This window comes from Hemiscyllium ocellatum, chromosome 31, assembly GCF_020745735.1.
Source record: "Hemiscyllium ocellatum isolate sHemOce1 chromosome 31, sHemOce1.pat.X.cur, whole genome shotgun sequence".
NCBI lineage: Eukaryota > Metazoa > Chordata > Chondrichthyes > Orectolobiformes > Hemiscylliidae > Hemiscyllium > Hemiscyllium ocellatum.
This window is the reverse complement of record NC_083431.1, coordinates 36,603,268-36,625,698: the sequence shown is the minus strand read 5'-3', so window position 1 is coordinate 36,625,698 and position 22,431 is coordinate 36,603,268. Positions and strand designations below refer to the sequence as shown.

The 22,431-nt window shown below is 42.9% G+C and overlaps 1 protein-coding gene across 1 annotated transcript in view; it reads left to right on the top strand.

The window, feature by feature from the left end:
- The window catches only part of hpda (4-hydroxyphenylpyruvate dioxygenase a), a 39,233-nt gene extending 20,979 nt beyond the window's left edge, over positions 1–18,254 (top strand). Inside the window, exons 10-14 of the mRNA XM_060847805.1 lie at positions 3,082–3,244; positions 4,775–4,846; positions 10,470–10,592; positions 12,715–12,831; positions 14,972–18,254. Of these exons, the coding sequence (XP_060703788.1) occupies positions 3,082–3,244; positions 4,775–4,846; positions 10,470–10,592; positions 12,715–12,831; positions 14,972–15,085 (589 nt within the window). The 3' untranslated portion in view covers positions 15,086–18,254. The remainder of the gene's footprint in view (positions 1–3,081; positions 3,245–4,774; positions 4,847–10,469; positions 10,593–12,714; positions 12,832–14,971) is intronic.
- Positions 18,255–22,431: the final 4,177 nt, after the last annotated feature.

Genomic DNA, 22,431 nt, shown 5'->3' with positions numbered 1-22,431 from the left:
TTCTGCCGTTTGATAAGATTATGGTGATCTGATTGAGTCTTCTACTTGCCTGTTAGTCCCATATAAATTTTAACTTTGTTGTCAATCAATAAACTATAGAAAACAAAAAAGTGGCTGACAAAACTCAGCAGGTCTGTGGGGAGAAAGCACAGTCAACATTTCAAGTCCAGTGATTCTTCTTCAGATACTATTTAACGCAGCCTTTAAAATATTCAATGACCCGGTCTCCACCTGGAATTCCACAGATTACTACCCCTCTGAGGTATTAGTCTGTGGAATTCCCTGCTGTCTCCATAGCTCGTCATGGTGTCAAATTGATTTTGTCGATTGATCTCCATCACCCTCTTTCCTATCGGGAGCCTTCAACATCTGCTTTCTCGAGAGCAATAGTGAAAACCATACCTGGTAGCTAAATAGAAAGATGCTCTTGTCCTAAGGAAGACAATTGCATGTTAGCATTTACATACAAGTTATCAGGAGACTAGAGGAAACACTTAAAGGATGTCCTTCTTGAAAAATGCAATGTTCTTTCCAACTTCTGAGAATATTTTGACCAAGGCTATGAAAGCAGGAAAAGAAACATCCACAAGAGGTGCCAATTGTTTTCACTGTCTCTGATCAGCCCAGATGGAGGCCAAGTGCAAACAGCATGTGAATCACCACCCACCCATCTCTTCAAACCACCTGTCTTAGTTGTGGTGGAATGTACAAATCAAGCATTGGAGCATATAGCGTATAGAGTGGAAGGAGGTCACTAATCCAAGTAACTGCCTAAGAAGGAGACAAGTTATTTTGCTAGCCAAGCTGTTCCAATACTGTTCCAACACTGGCATCTACCCAACAATGTGGAAAATGTATGTCCTCTACATAAAAAGCAGGACAAATCCAACCAGCCAATTACCACTCAATCAGTCTCCTATCAATCATCAGTAAAGTGATGGAAGGTAACAGTGCTATCAAGCAGCACCTGCTCAGCAATGACTTGCATAATGGTGTCCGGTTTTGGTTCCACCAGGGTCACTCAGATCCTGACCTCATTACAGTCTTGGTGGAGTAGCAGAAAGCATAAGGGACTGTCAGAGAATACAGGAGGATGCAGATAGACTGGAGAGTTGGGCGGAAAAGTGGCAGATGGTTTTCAATCCAGACAAATGTGAGGTGATGCATTTAGGCAAGACTAATTCTAGAGCGAATTATACAATGAATGGAAGAGCCTTGGGAAAAGTTGATGGGCAGAGAGATCTGGGAGTTCAGGTCCATTGTACCTTGAGGTTTACTGTACAGGTGGATAGAGTGGTCATGAAGGCAGATAATATGCTTGCCTTCACTGGAGGGCGTATTGAGTATAAGAACCAGCAAGTCATGTTAATTGTGCAAGACATTGGTTCGGCCGCATTTAGAATACAGTTCTGGTCGCCACATTACCAAAAGGATGTGGACACTTTGGAGAGGGTGCAGAGAAGGTTTACGAGGATGTTGCCTGGTATGGAAGGTTCTAGCTATGAAGAGAGGTTGAGTAGGTTAGATTTGTTTTCATTAGAAAAAGGAGATTGACGGGGGACCATTTTGAGGTTTACAAAATCATGAAGGGTACAGACAGGGTAGATAGAGACATGCTTTTTCCCAGGGTGAAGGATTCAATAATGAGAGGTCACGCTTTCAAGGTGAGAGGTGGAAAGTTTAAGGGGGATACACATGGCAAGTACTTCGCACAGAGGGTGGTGGGCGTTTGGAACGCGTTGCCAGCAGAGGTGGTAGAGGCAGGCACGGTTGATTCATTTAAGATGCGGCTGGATAGATGTATGAGTAGGTGGGGAGCAGAGGGACACATGCTTAGGAATTGGGCGACAGGTTTAGAGAGTGGATTTGGATCGGCTCTGGCTTAGAGGGCCGAAGGGCCTGTTCCTGGGCTGTAAATTTTCTTTGTTTCTTTCTATGAACAAAGTGAGCAAATATATGGGAATACCACCACTTTCAAGTTCCCTGCCAAGCCACTCGCCATCCTGACTTGGAAATATATTGCCATTTCTTCACTGTCGCTGGGTGAAAATCCTGGAATTCTCTCCCCAAGGGCATTGTGGGTCAACCCACAGCAGGTGGACTGCAGAGGTTCAAGAAAGTGACGCTCACATCCCATAAAATGAATAAATTTTTAAAAACCCATACCAATACCAGGAGGATGGTGTGAGACATGGTCCTTGGTGATCACCAATGGGTGGTCTAGACATAAACTCCACACAGTTGGGACAACACTGTGAGCAATAGCCACAATTATTTATCCCTGCAGCAAACACATTACTTCACAGAAGCATGAGTTAAAGGGATGCCTAACCATAGGGCTGAACCCTTGGTCAAAGAGATAAGGTTTAATGTTAGTTTTACAGCAAGGGTTGGAATCCCAGCGATTAGGAACATGGGCAGCTCAAGCCACAGCTATGAATATTGGGGAATGTGGGAGGGGAGAATGGACAACATTGTGAACAGGCTATTAGCACTAGAGACACTGGCCAGAGGTTAGTGATGTTGGTGCCTGTTGGCACAGAGTTTGTGTCAGTGCCAAAGACAATGGCTTTGATCGTCCCAATATTTTACCGGAGGAGTTTATACTGTGTAGAGCAGTGGGTGTGCAATAGTCTAGAATGTGAACTTCATAGCTGGTGCAGTTTGGATACAGTGTGGTCAGATCAGGGCAGCTTTGATCATGTACTCCTATATGGTGATGGTGAGTCAATCCAATCTCTAATCTTCATCTAGTGAGGGCAAGGAGCTTCAGATTACACACTCCTGGAGCAGTTTGGATCATAGAGTCCACAGTGGGCTCTGGTTTAAAAAAAAGAGCATCAGTATAAACTCCTGAAGACTGGGAGAATCCAGAGGCACGCAGCATGACATGAGGATTAAATACGAGAGTGAGAAAAGTGTATACTCAACTACACGTCAGAGGAGGACTGACATTTACAAATGCTGATATATGGAGAAGCTGAAAGTTAAGAATTGGTCCCTCCTTTCGACACAGTCCGTAGCAGCTGTGATGTTAAATCTTGTGTGCCTCAGTAATACAAGCTGTAATCTTTTCCGCAGGTACCAGAACTGTCTGAAGTTTCATCGATACTGGTCAGTGGATGACAAACAAATCCACACCAATTACAGTTCCTTGCGCTCCATTGTTGTGGCCAACTATGAGGAGACTATCAAAATGCCCATCAATGAGCCAGCAGCTGGAAAGAAAAAATCCCAAATCCAGGTCTGAATGCCAGTCACTGCCTTGGCATCAATTTTTTCTTTGTCACAACATTAACCAGCAGCAACGTTCAGTTAGGAGGGGGAGCATTTAAAAACTGGGCTGGACAGGAATAGGAAAGGACGAGATGGACTCTAAGTTGGGTTGAGACAATCTTGAATTAGAATTTGAAAGTGTCAACAAATGTGAAACAACGTACTGAGTGGTAAGGCTGAGATTTTTAGGTTTTGTAATCAGCATTACATGGGGCAACTTTCACCTACTTAGTTCTCTGAGTTGGATCGCAGGCAGGATTTCTTTTCAATTTGAAGTCTTCCAAATGGATCTGGAATGAACAACTGTACCTCCCTCCCAGATCAGCAAGGAACTTCATTCCTGAATATAATGGGCGGAATGAATGGGTGTGTACCATTTTCTGAAGTGCAGACAAACTGCATGTTTAACATGCCCAGAAGCTCCTGATAGAGCAGAGACAGTCGGATTTGAGCTTAGATTTTAAAAGCAAACGTGATAGGCACTTTTAATGGTTGCTTGTGTTCTTTATCCAATTGGCATATGTCTTTCATGAGTCACTTGATTGTACTGTTAATTTTACCCCATGCTGATTTTTGAAACTAGAAAGTTTGTCAATCATGACACTCTGCAGATGGTGTGTTCAGAGGGAAGGGAGGCCAATGCTGGGGTGGCAGACAGGTCAGCAGTCTTGTGCTCTCCTGCTCATACTCACTCCCCCCACCACCACCACATTTACTGAAAGGGCTATTATACCCCATTGATTGAAGAGGCTATTGGAATCTCTTCTTTCCAATTATGGCTGCACCACTGATCCCCCAGAGGCAAAGAATGAATGCCTGTCCAATCCTGGAAGACCTTATCATTACATGTGGTAAAATCGCCATAGCCCCAGCAGACCATGGGGCTACTCTCTCAAATTGAGAGAGAGAGACTCACAACTTGTGGTTTATCATTTTGTTTAGCCTGAGGGTCACCATACCTCATGTGAGAGGTGAGACTGAGAAGGAGAATCCTTCATGATAACCTCAGTCAGTGCAGGGATGCGACTTGTGCTTTTGGCATCACTTTGTATTGTGGTATTGTATGAAGGACAATCCAGAGTAAATGTTACTTGTTTGGTTACATCTGTCAGGATGCCATGAGCCACTTCTGCAGCCTCTGGAATATCCCCTTGGAATAACGGAATGGATCAGTAGAGCATAGATCTTGAGCTCTGCTATGTGCTGCAAAGTGACATTCATCAGGAGCAGGCATGATTAACAGCGGCCTGAACATTGGTTGCATCATTCTGTCAGCATGGGGTTGTGCCTAGTCAGAAAAGAACTCTCCTCACTAGCATTCCATGCAGGATCTCCTGTTGTAGAGCATGATAAGGGATGGGAATGTTGATTAGGCAGAGTGATAAATTATGTCAGTATTAGACATTGAAACACAATATGGTGTCACATTATTTCAAATGAGAGTGCCTAGCAGATTGTTGATTGATTTATCTCACTTTCCAACCTTCTCTTGCTCTAGGAGTATGTAGATTACAATGGTGGACCCGGAGTGCAGCACATTGCTCTCAACACCTCTGATATCATTCAGTCCGTGAGTCTAATAGTTATATTTCCTTCTTAGCCCTCAGTTCATTTGATGTAATCATTGCATTTGTGTCATGTACATCGTGAGGTAAATAGTGACACAAATTTAATTAATAGCTTGGGGAGATGATGGCTTAGTGGTATTGTAGTTGGACTGTTAAACCAAATAATGTTCTGGGGACCTGGATTCGAATCCCACCATAACAGATGGTGAAATATGAATTCAATAAATATCTGGAATTAAGAATCTAATAATGATCATGAAACCATTGCTGATTTGTAAGGAAAAACTCATCTGGTTCACTAATATCCTTCAGTGAAGGAATGTCCCATCCTTACCTGGTCTGGCCTACACATGACTCCAGACCCACAGCAATGTCATTAATTTTTAAACTGCCCTCTGGTAATTAGAGATGGGCAATAAATGCTGCCTAGCCGGTGATGCCCTCATCCCATGACTGAATAAAGGAAAACAATTAAAAATAGTCCTTCCTGATATTTACTAGACAGTGAATTGGCCATGCTAAATTGCCCATAGTGTTAGGTGAATGGGTGAAATGTAGGGGAATGGGTCTGGGTGGGTTGCACTTCGGAGGGTCGATGTGGACTTATTGGGCTGAAGGGCCTGTTTCCACACTGTAAGTAATCTAATCTAATCTAGTAATCTGAAAAAGATCCAATGTGTCTTTGTATGAGGCGGGAGTTTGTGGCTTTATGTTGAACTTCACTGTGTATTGGACCTTTTTTTTCTGGTTCTGGATGGGAACCAAACATTAAAATGACGCTCTTGCCAATTCCCACATCAGTTAAGATATACTGCAACGTACAAAGCTGCATGATATTAGGAATACCAGCTTCACATCATTCACAATCCTCCATCACTCTTTGGCTCATAACATTGGTCAACAGCTAGAGAAAGGTGGCCTAAACCAATACGCATATTATTTAGAACATAGAACATAGAACATAGAAAGATACAGCGCAGTACAGGCCCTTCGGCCCTCGATGTTGCGCCGACCGAATCCTACCTAACCTACACTAGCCCAATAACTTCCAAATGCCTATCCAATGCCCGCTTAAATGACCATAAAGAAGGAGAGTTCACCACTGCTACTGGCAGGGCATTCCATGAACTCACAACCCGCTGTGTAAAGAATCTACCCCTAACATCTGTCCTATACCTACCACCCCTTAATTTAAAGCTATGTCCCCTAGTAACACCTGACTCCATTAGCGGTAAAAGGTTCTCAGTGTCGACCCTATCTAAACCCCTAATCATCTTATACACCTCTATCAAATCTCCCCTAAACCTTCTCTTCTCCAATGAGAACAGCCCCAAGTGCCTCAGCCTTTCCTCATAAGATTTTCCTACCATTCCAGGCAACATCCTGGTAAACCTCCTCTGCACTCGTTCCAATGCCTCCACATCCTTCCTATAGTATGGCGACCAAAACTGCACACAATACTCCAGATGAGGCCGCACCAGAGTCTTATACAGTTGCAACATGACCTCAGGACTCCGGAACTCAATTCCTCTACCAATAAAGCCCAGTACACCATATGCCTTCCTCACAGCACTATTTACCTGGGTGGCAACTTTCAGAGATCTGTGTACATGGACACCAAGATCCCTCTGCTCATCTACACTACCAAGTAGCCTACCATTAGCCCAGTAATCCATCTTCTTGTTACTCCTACCAAAGTGAATGACTTCACACTTAGCTACATTGAATTCCATTTGCCACATTTCTGCCCAGCTCTGCAACTTACCTATATCCCGCTGTAACCTACCACTTCCTTCCTCACTATCCACAACTCCACCGACTTTTGTGTCATCCGCAAACTTGCTTACCCAGCTTTCAAGCCCTTCCTCTAGATCATTTATAAAGATAACAAAAAGCAATGGTCCCAAAACAGATCCTTGTGGTACACCGCTAGTAACTGCACTCCAAGATGAACATAGTCCATCAACTACTACCCTCTGTCTCCTTCCAGCCAGCCAATTCCTAATCCAAACCTCTAATGTATCCTCAATGCCATACCTCCGTAGTTTTAGCATTAGCCTACCATGGGGAACCTTATCGAACGCCTTACTAAAATCCATATACACAACATCTACTGCTTTACCCTCGTCCACTTCCTTAGTCACCTTCTCAAAGAACTCAATAAGGTTTGTGAGGCACGACCTGCCCTTCACAAAACCATGCTGGCTATCCTTGATCACGTTATTCCTATCCAGATGTTCATAAATCTTATCCCTTACCATTCTCTCTAAGACTTTGCCCACCACTGAAGTCAGACTCACTGGCCTATAGTTACTAGGGCTATCCCTACTCCCTTTCTTGAACAAGGGGACCACATTCGCTATCCTCCAGTCCTCTGGTACTATTCCCGTTGACAATGACGACATAAAAATCCAGGCCAATGGCTCTGCTATCTCCTCCCTAGCTTCCCATAGGATCCTAGGGTAAATGCCATCAGGCCCAGGAGACTTATCTATTTTCATCCTTTCCAATATTCCCAGAACCTCTTCCCTGCATATTTCCAGGCCATCCATTCTAATCATTTGTGACTCCATATTCACATCAGCAACAGTGTCCTGTTCCTGAGTGAATACTGATGAAAAGTATTGATTTAGTGTCTCTCCAATCTCCTCCGCCTCCACACACAACTTCCCACTACTATCCTTGACTGGACCGATACCTACCCTAGTCATCCTTTTATTCCTGACATACCTATAGAAAGCCTTTGGGTTTTCCCTAATCCTACCAGCTAAAGACTTTTCATGTCCCCTTCTCGCTTCTCTTAGCTCTCTCTTTAGATCCTTCCTGGCTACCTTATAACTCTCTATCGCCCCAACTGAACCTTCACACCTCATCTTTACATATGCCGCCTTCTTCCTTTTCACAAGGGATTCCAATTCCTTACTAAACCACGGCTGCCTCACAAGGCCCTTTACACCATGCCTGACTGGTACATACTTATCGAGGACACGTAGTAGCTGCTCCTTGAACAATCCCCACATCTCATTAGTGTTCTTCTCTTGAAGCCTGTTTTTCCAATCCACACATCCTAAGTCATGCCTCACTGCATCATAATTTCCCTGCCCCCAGCTATAACTCTTCCCCTGCGGCGCACACATATCCCTCTCCATCACTAAAGTAAAAGTCACCGAGTTGTGGTCACTGTCCCCGAAGTGCTCACCTACCTCCAAGTCTAACACCTGGCCTGGTTCATTACCTAGAACCAAATCCAGTATAGCCTCACCTCTTGTTGGCCTGTCTACATATTGTGTCAGGAAACCCTCCTGCACACATTGGATAAACACCGACCCATCTAATGAACTCGAGCTATAGCTCTCCCAGTCAATATCTGGGAAGTTAAAGTCCCCCATAACAACCACCCTGCTACCTTCACTCTTTTCCTGAATCATCCTCGCAATATTATCCTCTACTTCTCTAGGACTATTAGGAGGCCTGTAGAAAACACCTAACAGGGTGACCTCACCTTTCCTATTTCTAACCTCAGCCCAAACTACCTCAGATGGCAAGTCCTCTTCCATCGTCCATTCCACTGCTGTAATACTATCTTTGACAAGTAATGCCACACCTCCCCCTTTTTTACCCCCATGTCTGATCCTACTAAAACATTTAAACCCTGGAACCTGCAACAGCCATTCTTGTCCCTGTTCTACCCACGTCTCTGTAATGGCCACAACATCGAAGTCCCAGGTACCAACCCACGCTGCAAGTTCACCTACCTTATTTCTTATACTTCTGGCATTGAAGTATACACACTTCAATCCACCCTTCTGTTTACAGGCACCCTCCTTCGAGATCGCTGCATTATTCATAACCTCCCTACACTCAAGGTCCTGTACCCTAAAGCTACAGTCCAGGTTCCCATGCCCCGGCGGAGTTAGTTTAAACCCTCCCAAAGAGCACTAGCAAACCTCCCCCCAAGGATACTGGTGCCCCTCAGGTTCAGGTGTAGACCATCCTTTTTATAGAGGTCCCACCTTCCCCAGAAAGAACCCCAGTTGTCCAGAAACCAGAATCCCTCCCTCCTGCACCATCCCTGTAGCCATGCATTTAACTGCTCTCTCTCCCTATTCCTCGAGTCTCTATCACGTGGCACGGGTAACAAACCAGAGACTACAACTCTGTTTGTTCTAACTCTGAGCTTCCAACCTAGCTCCCTGAAAGCCTGTCTGACATCCTCACCCCTCTTCCTACCTATATCGTTGGTGCCAACGTGGACCACGATCTGGGGCTGCTCCCCCTCCCCCTTAAGGACCCGGAAAACACGATCAGCGACATCACGTACCCTTGCACCTGGGAGGCAACATACCAAACGTGAGTCACTGTCGCCCCCACAAAACCGTCTGTCTGTACCCCTCACTATCGAGTCCCCAAGAACTATCGCTCTACCTTTCTCCACCCTTCCCTTCTGAGCAACGGGGCCAGGCTCCGTGCCAGAGGCCTGAACCTCGTTGCTTGCCCCTGGTAAGTCATCCCCCCCACAATCACAAAGCTGCTACTGGAGTGATAGAATCATAGGCTGGTGTCTCATTGGAAATGTATGGATCTACCAATCACTCATGCTGACAAATAGTTTATTCCTGACAAGGGCAAACCATCCAAATGTGCCTTCCCTGTGGTAGGAAGTGGGAGCATGTCAGACAATAGGAGCTGTGTTTGTTCTGCAGCCATTAGTTTTACACTGCCTGATAGGCCAGAAAATAAACAAGGTTTCTGATCCTCTATCCCTGAGGACCCTCTACTTCACTGTGTATTATCCCATCTATAGCAACAGGTGGGGCTCTTGTACTTTGTGCAGGCATTTTGTAACTATCCAAGTCGATACATTGTCCTCTGCTGGTTGTAGTTAGAAAAACACTTGGCCAACTGAACTTCTTCCATCACTTAGCAGCACTTTAAGTGTAAAGTATGAATTCTTTTCACAGAAGAATTCTGTCACAGGGATACCTGGTGTTATGAGCATGATGCTCCCTTGTCCTGCGCCATTTTCCGTGTGTGTGTGTGTGTGTGTGTTAGATAATGACAATATCAGAGTTACTCTGATTTGGAGATGCCGGTGTTGGACTGGGGTGTACAAAGTTAAAAAGCACACAACACCAGGTTATAGCCCAACAGAATTAATTGAAAGCACTAGCTTTCGGAGCGACACTCCTTCATCAGGTGGTTGTGGAGGACACAAATCTAAGGCACAGAATTCATTCTGATGTAGGAAGGGGCCATACAGCACGTTTAGTCCAAGCTGGCCCCTGGAAATATCCAGTGAATTCCATCCCACCACTGCTTTCCTATCGTCCTTCAAGCTTTTATTTCTCTCAAGTGCTTATCTTATCACTTTTTCAAATTATTGACTGTGTCAAGAAGCAGTGTGAGTGGCCTCCCCCTGTGTCCATCCCTTGGTCTGTCTACCTGTCTCCCAGTTACCCATCCTGCCCTTTGGACTGTGTAATTGTCTCCCAGTCTCATGCCTGTCTTGGTGTTAAAATGCAATAATTCTGTTATCATTCTGACAATCTTTTGCTGACATTGCTATTTGTCAAGGGCTGTGGTTTTAAGATTGACTGACTGATTACTGTTGCTATCTGCTGACAGATCACAAGTTTAAAAAGCCGTGGCATGGAGTTCCTGATGGCACCAGACACCTACTATGATCAGCTGAAAGAAAAATTAAAGACTGCGAAAATCAAAGTTAAAGAGGACCTTAAGAAGTTACAGGTACATCTGAAGAGATTTGCAAATGCGGAGGCTAGATATTACACACAGCTAAACCAGTAACAAAACAACTCAGCAATGGGGAAATCACCTCAATACAATTAAGTTTCACAAAAAGGAACGATGTACTGTACTCAGTTAAGTACATGCCATGAATGGTGTTTGTATTATCTAGTGCAAACAAGCCTATTGCAGAAAACAAGGCAATATGGCACAATCACCTTCACAAAATAATCCCAGTGAGAGTTGTGATGAATGGAAAAGGTTTATTTTGTTGTGAGATTTTTGTTTTCCTCTGGCGATAACTTGGGTACAAATTCAACTTCTGAGCAAAACCATGCCTGATATTAAGTCCCTCAGTCATACAATGACAGACATTGCCTCTAAAAGCTTTCAAATGTTTTGTTTTACTGATTTCTGGTCTAAATACATAAAACTGTTCCTAGTGTTCCTACAATGTTCATAAAGAAATAAAAATAGACTCGTGTTTATTTTAAACTTCCTGGGCCACGTGCCATTGCTGAACTGGTGCCTGGAGGTCCGGATTTCTCGTCCAGTGGTAAAGAAATTATGTACTGGAGAGCCACCAGGCCTGGGAGTGTAGACTATCTGTCTCTGGAAATGCCCAGCTGTTTGTTGGCACCTGCCCGAGGTTGTACGTCTATTGCTCGGGATTTCAAGCAGGTTGGCAACTGCCTGCTCGAATTTGGCCCTCACTCCTGTGAGAAATAAATGACCTGGCCCTGGAGCACTTTAAACATTGAGTCTTGTAACTAATTTCTGTTTCCATTTGCACAGCCCTTTACCATCATTTACCAAAACAGTGGAATACTAGTTTGAGTGGGTGATGATTGCTCTTTATGAAACTCAGATGATAAGATGAATACCTGTCTGAGTGAAGTCCTGGCTGTCGAGACACAGATCTATTGGAAATCTGGTTAGGGGGGGGAGGCAGAAAAAAAAGTTTTGTTCAATGGGTGATGGAGGCAATGAGGCAGATTGTGAGCAATTTCATCTTGTTTTTATGGAGCAATAACCTCACAGAAATGGTACATTACCCCCTTTTGGCCATCACTATGGCCAGGTAAAGCTAGCTTTGGCCAACCGCTGAGTTATCAGATAGAAACATAGGAGATAGGAACCAGCGCTGGACGCTCTGTCTCCTGGGCCTGCTCCGCTGTTTACCCAGTTCATGGCTGATCATCTACCTCAATGCCATTTTTCTCATTTAATATCAAGATCTATCACTCTCTGCCTTGAATGAGTGAACTTTCACAGACCCTAGGGGTAGAAAATTCCAAATATTCATCACACTCTGTGACAAATTTCCTCTGCACCTCAGTTCTAAATGGCCTACCCTTTATTCAGAGGCAATTCATCGTCTCGAAGTTCTCCCCCGCCCTTAGCCCAATGACCAGCTGAGCCAACATTCTCCCTGTATCTTCCCAGCTCAGCCCTTTAAGAATTATATACTTCAATGAGATCACCTTTCATTCCTTTACATGTTAGTGATTCCAGGCTTGATCTTGACAGTCTCTCCTCAGAGGACCATTGAGCTATAGCAAGGATCAGGCTGGTGACCCTTTGTCGCACTCCCTCAATATTAAGAGTATTGTTCTTTAGGTAAGAAGGCCAGAATTATACACAATCGCGAGCCTGAGTAATGTGGAAAGCTAATTTTTTTTCACCATCTGAGGAGAGTACTGGTTTTAGTACAGACATCAGCTGGTCATTTGGCCAGCAAGGAGCCAAAAGGCGAATTACCGTTCTTTGTCTGGGGAATGAAACAGCACGTGTCATCACAGTGATTCTAATTAACCAGCAGGGGGCAATGGCGGTCCAGCTTCTTTATCACTTCTCCAGGCTCCATTGATGCTGGAAATGTTGCCATTGATGAGTGGGTCAGACTGCTCTGTGGATTTTGTTTCCCAAGCAGTGTGTCAGATGAATGTTAATGTAGTACCCCAAAGTGAACTGGGTCTGCTATTGGGCATTATCACTTAGACCCTGTGATGTGTCGGGGATAATTAAAATCATTTTCTTTTGCCTACAGTAGCCAGTGATGAGAGTGAGTGTGTGCAAGTTGGAAACTGTTCATTGTGTGTCACTGTCTGTAATGTAACAGGAACTCAAGATTCTTGTGGATTTTGACGAGAAGGGCTACCTGCTACAGATCTTCACCAAACCTGTCCAAGATAGGCCCACACTCTTCCTGGAGGTCATACAGAGATATAATCACAACGTGAGTATAGCACCCATCAGTGCACATGTAGGGAAGGTGAACATTGATTTTGTCTCAGACTGTCTACACTTTAGCTATTGTTGGATGGCTTTATGTGTGTATTTTTATAGTTTAATACATCGATATGAAAGTTCTTTATCTGTCAAAAACAGCATTCAATGGATATTGGCCCCACCATCATACTCTCTTGCTACTGTACTGTATGTCTCCAGCCAGTTTGGAACCATGAAAATGAATGATGCAGACGTTCATTAGGAATTGATCACCTTTATAAACAGGACTGTCACCTCCATTTCTAAATAGTTGCTTACTTTTGCAATCTCAATCTTTCTCTAGAACATTTACAAAGACGTACTTTACTCAAATTCCTGCTAGACCCAGTCACAGTGCCCAGAATACTCTCTGGAGCTCACCCTTTGCCCAGTTACTGACCACTGATCCTCACTCTACCCCTCCTCCAGCTAGAACCTCACCCTGGCCGGGCTGTCATGGCAATGAGCTGCCCTCTTGAACCGCTGCAGTTCGTATGCTTTAGATTGACCCATAATGCCTATAGGAAAGGAATTCCAGGATTTTGACCAAGTGACCCTGAAGGAATGGCAAAATATTTCCAAATCAGGATGGTAAGCAACTTGGATAGGAGCTTTCAGGTGGTGGTGTTCTCATGTATTTGCTGCTCTGGTCCTTCTCAATTGGAGTGGTTGTTGGTTTGGTAAGAACTTTCTAAGGTGCCTTGGTGAATTGCTGCAGTGTGTTTTGTAGGTGGTACACACTGCTGCTAATATGCCTCAGTGATGATGGGTGGGAGGGAATATTTGTGGATGTGGTGCCAATCAAGCATACTGCTCTGTCCTAGATGGTGACAAGCTTTGTGAGCTGCACTCATCCAGGTTAGTAGGGAGTATTCCATCACACTCCTGACTTGTGCTTTATAGATGGTAGAGCTAAGTTATTTGCTGCAGGATTCCTAACCTCTGACTTGGTCTTGTAGCCACAATATCTAATTACGGGTAGTCCAATTTCTGGTCTGCTAATGAAGGTGATCACTTTTCGCTGGTAGTACGCTTCAGCTCTTCAATTTTGTTTTAGACTGATTTAACAAATAAGGAGTGAGAGGAAAAGGAATCTTGGAATTTATAGTTGTAACTGACTTCCCTTCACATCCTCAACAACATGATTCCTGATTGGGCATAGAGCCCCTCTTTCCAGTATCACTCAGCCACTTTTCTGCCTGGCAGTCACTACTTGGCCATGCACCACTAATCATAGCTGTGTTGAGATAGCAGTGGAGGTAGCAAATGGATCAAATACTAGCATTTCCAGCTCTCTCATCCCTCTCGAAATCATAAAATCCAGCTTATTAACGGACCCTTTAATACCAAAAGGCCATGTTTCAGGTGTGAGCGTAGACCATGAGGGCAGAGCCACCCATTGTGAGAGCATAAACTGAGCCCTCTCCTACACAACCACACCGTTTTGTAGCAAGGGTCACTGGCAGTGAGTAAATGCAGGAAGAAAGCTGATTTTGCAAGATGGGAGGCAGTCGTGGCATCCTCCCTGTAACAGTAACTGACACAAAGCAGAGAGTGACCCTTGACTTCCTGGCTTTTACGGTTCGGTGCTTTTACCTGTTAAACTGTTGTTGTGAACAAAGTTGGAGTTTGAATCAATGCCCAGACATTTTATCTGGCTGTGACACTCAGCTGATCCAACAAAGTAATGTGAAAAACACAATAAAACTAGTGGAAGACTTGGAGCAAACAATAATCATTGATTCACAGAAAACTCAGCACCTGAGAGTCAACTGTCTCACCCTGAATCAGCAACATTGCTGCATCCAGCATTTATTCAGCCAGGTTTACTGAGAAATATAAACACAGACAGAATACTAGTCTGGCAGCGTTTGTGGAGAGAAACCAAGTTAACATTTGGGTCCAGTAGCCTTCTTTAGAACAGTTTTGAAGAAACTACATCTGAAACATTAACTCTGTTTCTCTCTCTACAGGTGATGCCAGACCTGCTGAGTTTCTCTAGCAATTTCTGTTTTTGTTAGATTCCCAGCATCTGAAATTGTTTTATTTCAGCGTCAGGAAATCTTTGATGAACAATGTGTCTCCTAACTGGTCTTTTTTTTTTGAAGGGCTTTGGGGCTGGAAACTTCAAATCATTGTTTGAAGCGATTGAGTACGATCAGGATGCAAGAGGAAACCTCACTGTTTATACCGCCGACAGGAAAGAACAGCGATACTACTGAAATAACCGGTCGGAAAATCACTAAACATGCTAAGAAGTTCCATATTTGTATCTCCTGTAGTGAAGAACTCTTCGTGTTCTTTAACCTTTCCTTCATCCTACAGACCCTAGAACATTCCCCTAAGCCTGGTGAGAGCTGATCATGGTTTTTAATTCATCATTCTTGCACCATACCCGCAATCAGATTAAACAAAAAAAGGAATTCCCCTTCACACAATGGCTGAATTTAACACCTGAAATCACTGTATTTAATAAATGTGGCCACCTACCCAATTCACTGAGGTTCATTATTTAATATTGTAACTTTCACAATACAGATCGATTGTCAGGATTAGCAGAATTCACAGTTTTCTGTTCCCTTGAAATGGTTAGAGAGGAGCCAAGGCACTTTGATGGTTTTAATTGCCTATAATGACCCTTTGACCTATCTGACCTGTCCCACATACTTGTGATACTTTGGATATCATAATGTATACACTCTGTACTCCACCTAATACCATACAGTTGATGAGTTAGAAATCACTACCAATCCAATTGTTGGTGGTGGAGGGGGGGGAGGGTGGTGGAACTTTCCTCTCAGACTGATCTTAGAAATCACACTGGTCCTGTACACTGTCTCCCACAGGAGAAAATTACTCCCACCACCCTACAACCACATCCAGAAGCAGGTTCTTCTTGAAGAAGTTTAGCAAACTGGTATTTACCACCCAAGATACCAGCCCATTCCAGAATTAACTCTTCAATGAGAAAGGGATCAGCTCTTCACATCAATTTAAAATAATGACCTTTTGTCTTTCCTAACAAATTAGTATCTCCTCCTCTCTGCATTGAGTCCAGTTACACAGTGTATTCTCTCCCCATGCCTGACCCCCCTGGGAAATGTGCTTGAGGCCTGCATCAGCCTAACTGGCCAGGAAGATGGAGAGGAAGGCCAAGGGCCTGCTATTGTCAAGAGGGGAAGCGCCACTATGCCTGAGCAGGTCCTGGGCATGGGGCAGCCAGCAAGATGCCAGCTTGTATTTCAAAACAGTGCCATCAACAAGCTACATTGTGGCCAGCTACAAGTGCTGGCCCAAGCAGGCAGTCTGGGACTTGAGTAAAGCCTCCCTGGAGCAGATCACAGAGGGTCAGGGAGGGGAAAGGCCATAGGTCAGAGGGGAAGGATCTGCAGAGACTAGCAGGTCAGGAAGCATCATTTGTAGTAAGAGGGGCTGTAGAAAGTCATTTTATTAAATTTATATTAAAAAAATTAAAATGATTTAATTTACCAGTGCAAGGGAAGCTAGCAATCAAAGCATTTTAAATGATAATGTTTTAGCTTTTTTCTGATAAGGGAGTCCCATATAACTCAACTCGTTCCTGTGAGAACCTGTTCTTCACTTAACATCATTTTACTCAGAGTTGTAATTTTAAGGAACACAATCACAAGTTTAAATGAGAATTTAATTCAGCAACGTAGTCTTTGTTAATGATTTCAACGGCTATTTATCCACAAGTACTGGGGTGGCACAGTGGTGAGCACTGCTGCCTCACAGCGCCAGGGACCTGGGGTCAATTGCCACCTCGGACAACTGTCTGTGTGGAGTTTGCACATTCTCCCTGTGTCTGCGAGGGTTTCCTCCGGGTGCTCCGGTTTCCTCCCACAGTCCAAAGATGTGCAGGTCAGGTGAATCGGCCATGCTAAATTGCCCGTAGTGTTAGGTGCATTAGTCGGGGTAAATGAAGGGGAATGGGTCTGGGTGGGTTTCTCTTTGGAGGGTCAATATGGCCCGAAGGGCCTGTTCCCACACTGTAGGGAATCTAATCTAATCAAGTAGCATCAAAACAGATGAACTGGTTGTTATTACATTGATGTTCTTCGGAGCTTGTTGTACGCAAATTGTCCATGACCTCTCCTACACATTGATCGCATTTGAAAAGAAAACCAAATTGGCTGTAAACATATTTTGATATGCCTTGTGTTTTGAAAGGTTTAATTAAAAACATTCTCCTTTTAGTTTACAAGTTGAAGGATCATTAAGAACTAAATGGGACCATTAAAATATTTGGTTTGAGATCAAGATATAACAGATGTTTCCAATTACATTCTTTGTAGCAGTCACAAGGAATGCATCGAAGATTTGCTGCTAAAATGGATATAGACCTGGTCAAGAAGAGAAGGCCTTAGCTGCTGACTGTGATGGCATTCATCTTAGTCCCCACTACCTTTGCAAGGCCTATGTTTTACTATGAGCAGATTGCTTGAAATAACCACTATTCCAGCAGCTCTGCACAGAAAGGCTATTAGAGTGCCAATGTGGCTACTATCTCACCAGTTGAATTATTGGAACAACTTGGTTTCCTAGTTCAGTGACAGTCAGCCCTGGTTGAATCTATTTTGATTTTTCAAAATGTTCCATCAGTTGCTGAACATTAGCCTACTAAAGAAAATTGAATTCATTGGTGGTTCCAGGTCAGAAAAGAGCTGGTTGCATTCATATAGATACTAATGGTCTTGTCAGGGATTGGTCATAAATGACATCTTCTAGGAATTAGTGTTGGTGTCACTGTTCCCCATATTTAACAATTATCTGGACAATGGTAATAGGAACTGTCTGTAGGCTCACAGAAAATACAAAAAATCACAGGAAGATCCAAACTGAATGGAGAAATGAGCTCATATCCAGCAAGTGCTTTTTAAAAATACGTTCCATTAGTTTCCCAGATAGGAAAGAGACAACCTTTACAGAAATGTGTATTGAAACCAGACAAGTAGGTGAAGGAAACAAACGGAGAAACTCAGCAGATTCTGGCAGCATCTGTGAACATAAGCCAGAGTTAATGTTTCAGGCACATTCTTCAGAACTAGAAGCAGCAAGGAAAAGATGAGCGGGAAGGGATGGAAAGAAGGAGCAAGTGGATAGGTAGGGAAGAAGCCCAGGGAGAAAAAAGAGAGGCAGACAGAGAGCCATTGATAGTAAGTCAGGGAAGATGAGCTGGTGATAATAGAGATTGAGTAGTTGAAAAATGGATTGGCTGTACTGAAAGCGGTAGCTGAATAACCTAGCTATGATAAATTATTAAGAGATTCTTGGAATAGCGCTGTGACCCTCATTACAAAAAGCAGCAGTGTGTTTGAATCCATTGCCTTGATTACCAAATACAGAATAAAGAAAATGATTTGATCTCTGGTCAAGGCCTCGTCTCCAATCAATGTTTGTTCCCATCAACAATGTTTGTTCCCTCTCAAGGTGATAGATTAGAAGTTATTGGAAATGATTGGACAATTGTGAGAGTGATAACTAATGTAAAGACCCTTCAGTTAACAGTGTTGAGATCATTTTTACATTCAAAGACTCTTTACTTCAAGGAGACCATGTACGTGCATTTATTATCAATATTCAAAAAGCAGCTGGTCAAATTCCCGAATGGTTTCCAAGATATCTTTGCACAGAAGGTAAATGCATGTTGGAGAGTGTGTCAGTCTCTACAGTTGCTTGACAGCAAAATGAAATTTTCAAGTGTTCTGCCAAAACAGGCTTATTTTTCCAGTTATATTGTGAGCTGTTGGTCTTCTCTCCTTTCCCAAGAGTTTGTACATAATTCAAGACACACACGTGACAGCAAATCAATGGATGCTTTATGTCTCTCCTGATTTTTCTTTCCAAAGTTAATAAGTAGTTGATAACAAAATAACCTTTTCTCATTCTTCCTTCAATACAGATCAATTCAATAAGTCTCCCAACAGTTCTTGTACACTTCTTGCAAACGAGAGTTCACAGCCTGGGTAAAAACCAAAACTTGACTATAGTTGCAAAACTTCAAAGCTTAAAGAAGTCGTGGCTAAAAGCGCTAGCCACTAAAATACCAAGCTAATAAAACTGAGTGCAATCATTCTGGAAACTTGGATAAGTCACAAGCTCCTCTAAACAGTCCTTATGCATAACAATTCATCTGTACCAGCAGTATTCTTTGGAGGGGACAATTGCCTATCTGCCTACAAAAGTCCCCACAGCCCAAACTGAAATGGCATCCTAGTATCTTTCAGCAATCTTTAAAATGCAATCAATTGTATTTGGATGTTGTGTCCATGACGAAAGATCCTACAAGATGCCAAAGGGATGAATGATTTAAAGCTTTTAAATGTTTACGTTTCCTTTATCTGCAGTTTTTCTTTACCTTGCTAGTCTGCTTCCTTCTCCACGTCTGACTTTTGAATGGAAAATGGTCCTCTGAGTACTCATTATTCCTTGGTGCTTTATCAGTGATAATCTGGTGGGCTACTCTAATTATGGAGATCGGCTTGACTGAGCACGAGCTCAGGGGAAAAAGCAGGAAATTGACAATAGACCTGTGCAGGCACAATGGGCTGATTGATCTCCTTTGCAATAATTCAGTAATTCTGTGAAGACTGTTTTATTCCAGAAGTTACATATATACACTTCAAGTAACCAAGAGTCTCTCATGAATAATAACACCAGAACAAGTTGCACAGGAAAACAGAGTCAATAAACTGGCTATAGGAGGAGAGAATTCAGCCCCTCAAGTCTGTTCTGCCCATCAATTAGATCATGGCCAACCCGTGGTCTAATCCATATACCTGCTTTTGACCCAAATCCCTTAATGCCTTTGCTTAACAAAAATGAATCTACCTTGGCTTCAGGGGAAATAGGAACAAAAAAACCATATTTAATTGGGCCAATTTTCAGTTTTAATCAGCTGAACAGGAACTCCTAAAATGTTAACTAGACATAAACATCTTTCAAAAAAGTTCACCTTTACTGTATTTACACATGATAGCATTAAATATTTCTAAGTATTATCAACAAAGCAGATAGTAGAGTCATGATCTATTCTTTTGCCCTGTCCATCTGGCAGTTAGTGGGAAATCCAGTTTGTGTTGGAAAAAAGCAAGCTCTTCAAGCTGGAGAGACAGGTTCAGAGAACAAAATTTGTCTAATTGGTACAACTTATTGTGTGAGGTATGACAACCGGCAGCTTGTTGCCTCCTTTGACGTTGGAGCTCTTTGATGTCACACTTGATCAAATAATGCCTTGATGTCAAGGGGAGTCATTCTTGCTTCACCAGTTAGCTCCTTTGTCCATGTTTGGATGAAGATTTAATGAGATTAGGAGACAAGCGATGTGGATTGAATCCGAACTGAGTTGTCAGTGAGCAGGTCATTGGTAAGCAAGTGCTAACTGATAGCACTGTTGATAATCTCTTCCATTAGCCAGCTTGGATTTGACTTGCATTTGTGGGCAGGACATAGCTGGGCATTTTCCACATCAATAGGTAAATGGGAATCTCGTACTTCATTTGGAATATTCTGGCTGGAGGCATTGCAAGTTCTGGAGTGTAAGTCTTAAATATCATTGCCAGAATGTTGTCAGGGTTCACAGCTTTTACAGCATTCAGCCATTTTGTGATCACATGTAGAGTGAATCCAGTTGGTTGAAGACTGGTATCTCAGGGACCTCAGGAGCAGACCAAGATGTATCATTTACCCAGCACTTCCATCTGAAAGTGAATGCGAATGCTTCAGCCATGTCTTGTATACTGATGTGCTGAGCTATCCCATCTTTTGAGAATGAGGATATTTTGAGAGCTGTCTTCTGCTATTATTTATTTAATTATCCACCACCATTCATCGGAGTAAGTGAGGACTGCAGATGCTGGAGATCAGAGTCGAAAAGAGTGGTGCTGGAAAAGCTGGTCAGGCAACATCCGAGAAGCAGGCAAGTCGATGTTGTAACCATAAGCTCTTCATCGGGAATGTCGACTTTCCTGCTCCTCGGATGTTGCCTGACCATCTTTTCCAGCACCACTCTTTTCAACATCACCATTCATAACTGGATAGGAGCATAACACCTAAATTTGATCTGTTAGTTGTGGAATCACTTAGACCCATCAATCGGTGCTTCTGTTATTTGGCAAAGAAATAATCCTGTCTTGCAACTTTAACAGGTTGACATCTCAACTTGAGTTGAACCTGATGCTGCTCCTCCCCACAGGTAGTTGGTAATGATGATAATGGGGCAATTCTGGTCATGTGGTTTCAGACTGTAGTTGAATATAATTTTGTTGCTGCTGTTGAAGGCCAACAGTAGCTTATGGATGCCCAATTGAGTTGCTCGATCTGTTGAAATCTATCACCTTTGATACAGTGGTAATGCCACACAAGTTGGAGGGAATGCTTTACCTAAGAATGGGACTTCGTCTGCAAAGGACTGGGCAGTGATTACTCCTACAAATATTGCCACAGACATTCACATGTGAGAGGACTGATAAGTATTACAATCATTAAGTTGATTAACATGGCCTAGTGGCCATTTCTTTGGTCTTGGATGGTAGCACAAAAGAGTGGAATTGGTCAGTTTGATAAACAAGTCAACAATTTTATACTTAGGGGACAACTGGAGGAGTAGTGAGATTTGATTTCTCAGTGCATTCCAGCTGTAGCACATGGGCCTCTGGATTACTCAAACAGTTACATCATCAAAATACTGCTTTCCTCCCTGACTTAACTTCCTGACTGAGAAAACTAAGGATTTAAACCTCTCACTCAGAGATAGAGACCATCACATTTCAGGATCTTAATTTATTTGACCCAAGAAAAGTTTCAGGTTATTTACATGAATGTATTTCTATTGAAATAAACTGAGGTAACTAGCAGCTAAATATTTACAACAGGAATGTACTCGAATGAGAATTGCCCTCCCAGATTTATCCAATGGATATCAAGTAAAACATCTCAAAATTATTTTATTACTGCAATTTCAGCAAGAGATTGATGCCAGAGAAGCCCTAATTTTCAGAAGGCACTAGGCAGTATGATTAACTGCTGAACTGGGATGTTCGTTAACAAGACTTCGGTCTCCCGTCTTGTTGGGACAAGCTAACACAAACGAGAAAAATCAAGGAGGCAAGTCAAAGAGCAAGAACGTTTTCAAATCCCATGTCAACTACATTAAAAGAATGCTCGAAGGAAAAGCATTACAAATAGCATCAATCATGCCCTGGGTCATTCTACATACTTTCCAGTTAATTAAAAACTTTTCAGTATGGTAACTGTTGTAATTTAGGGAAATGTGACAAGTCAATTTGTACGGATCAACCATCTACAACATCTAAGTGTTAAGATTATTTAATTTGGTACAGCATTTCTTGAGCAAATATTATTCCCTAAATCAAATATTATGTATATGCTTTATCGTTCCAGCGTTCATGTACACAAAATGGTTATTCTATTAACACTCGCTGCATTTCAGAATAAAAGCCTTGAGATCGGTGCTGGGTCCTCTACTTTTTGACATTTACATAAATGGTGTGGATGCGAGCATAAGAGGTACAGTTAGTAAGTTTGC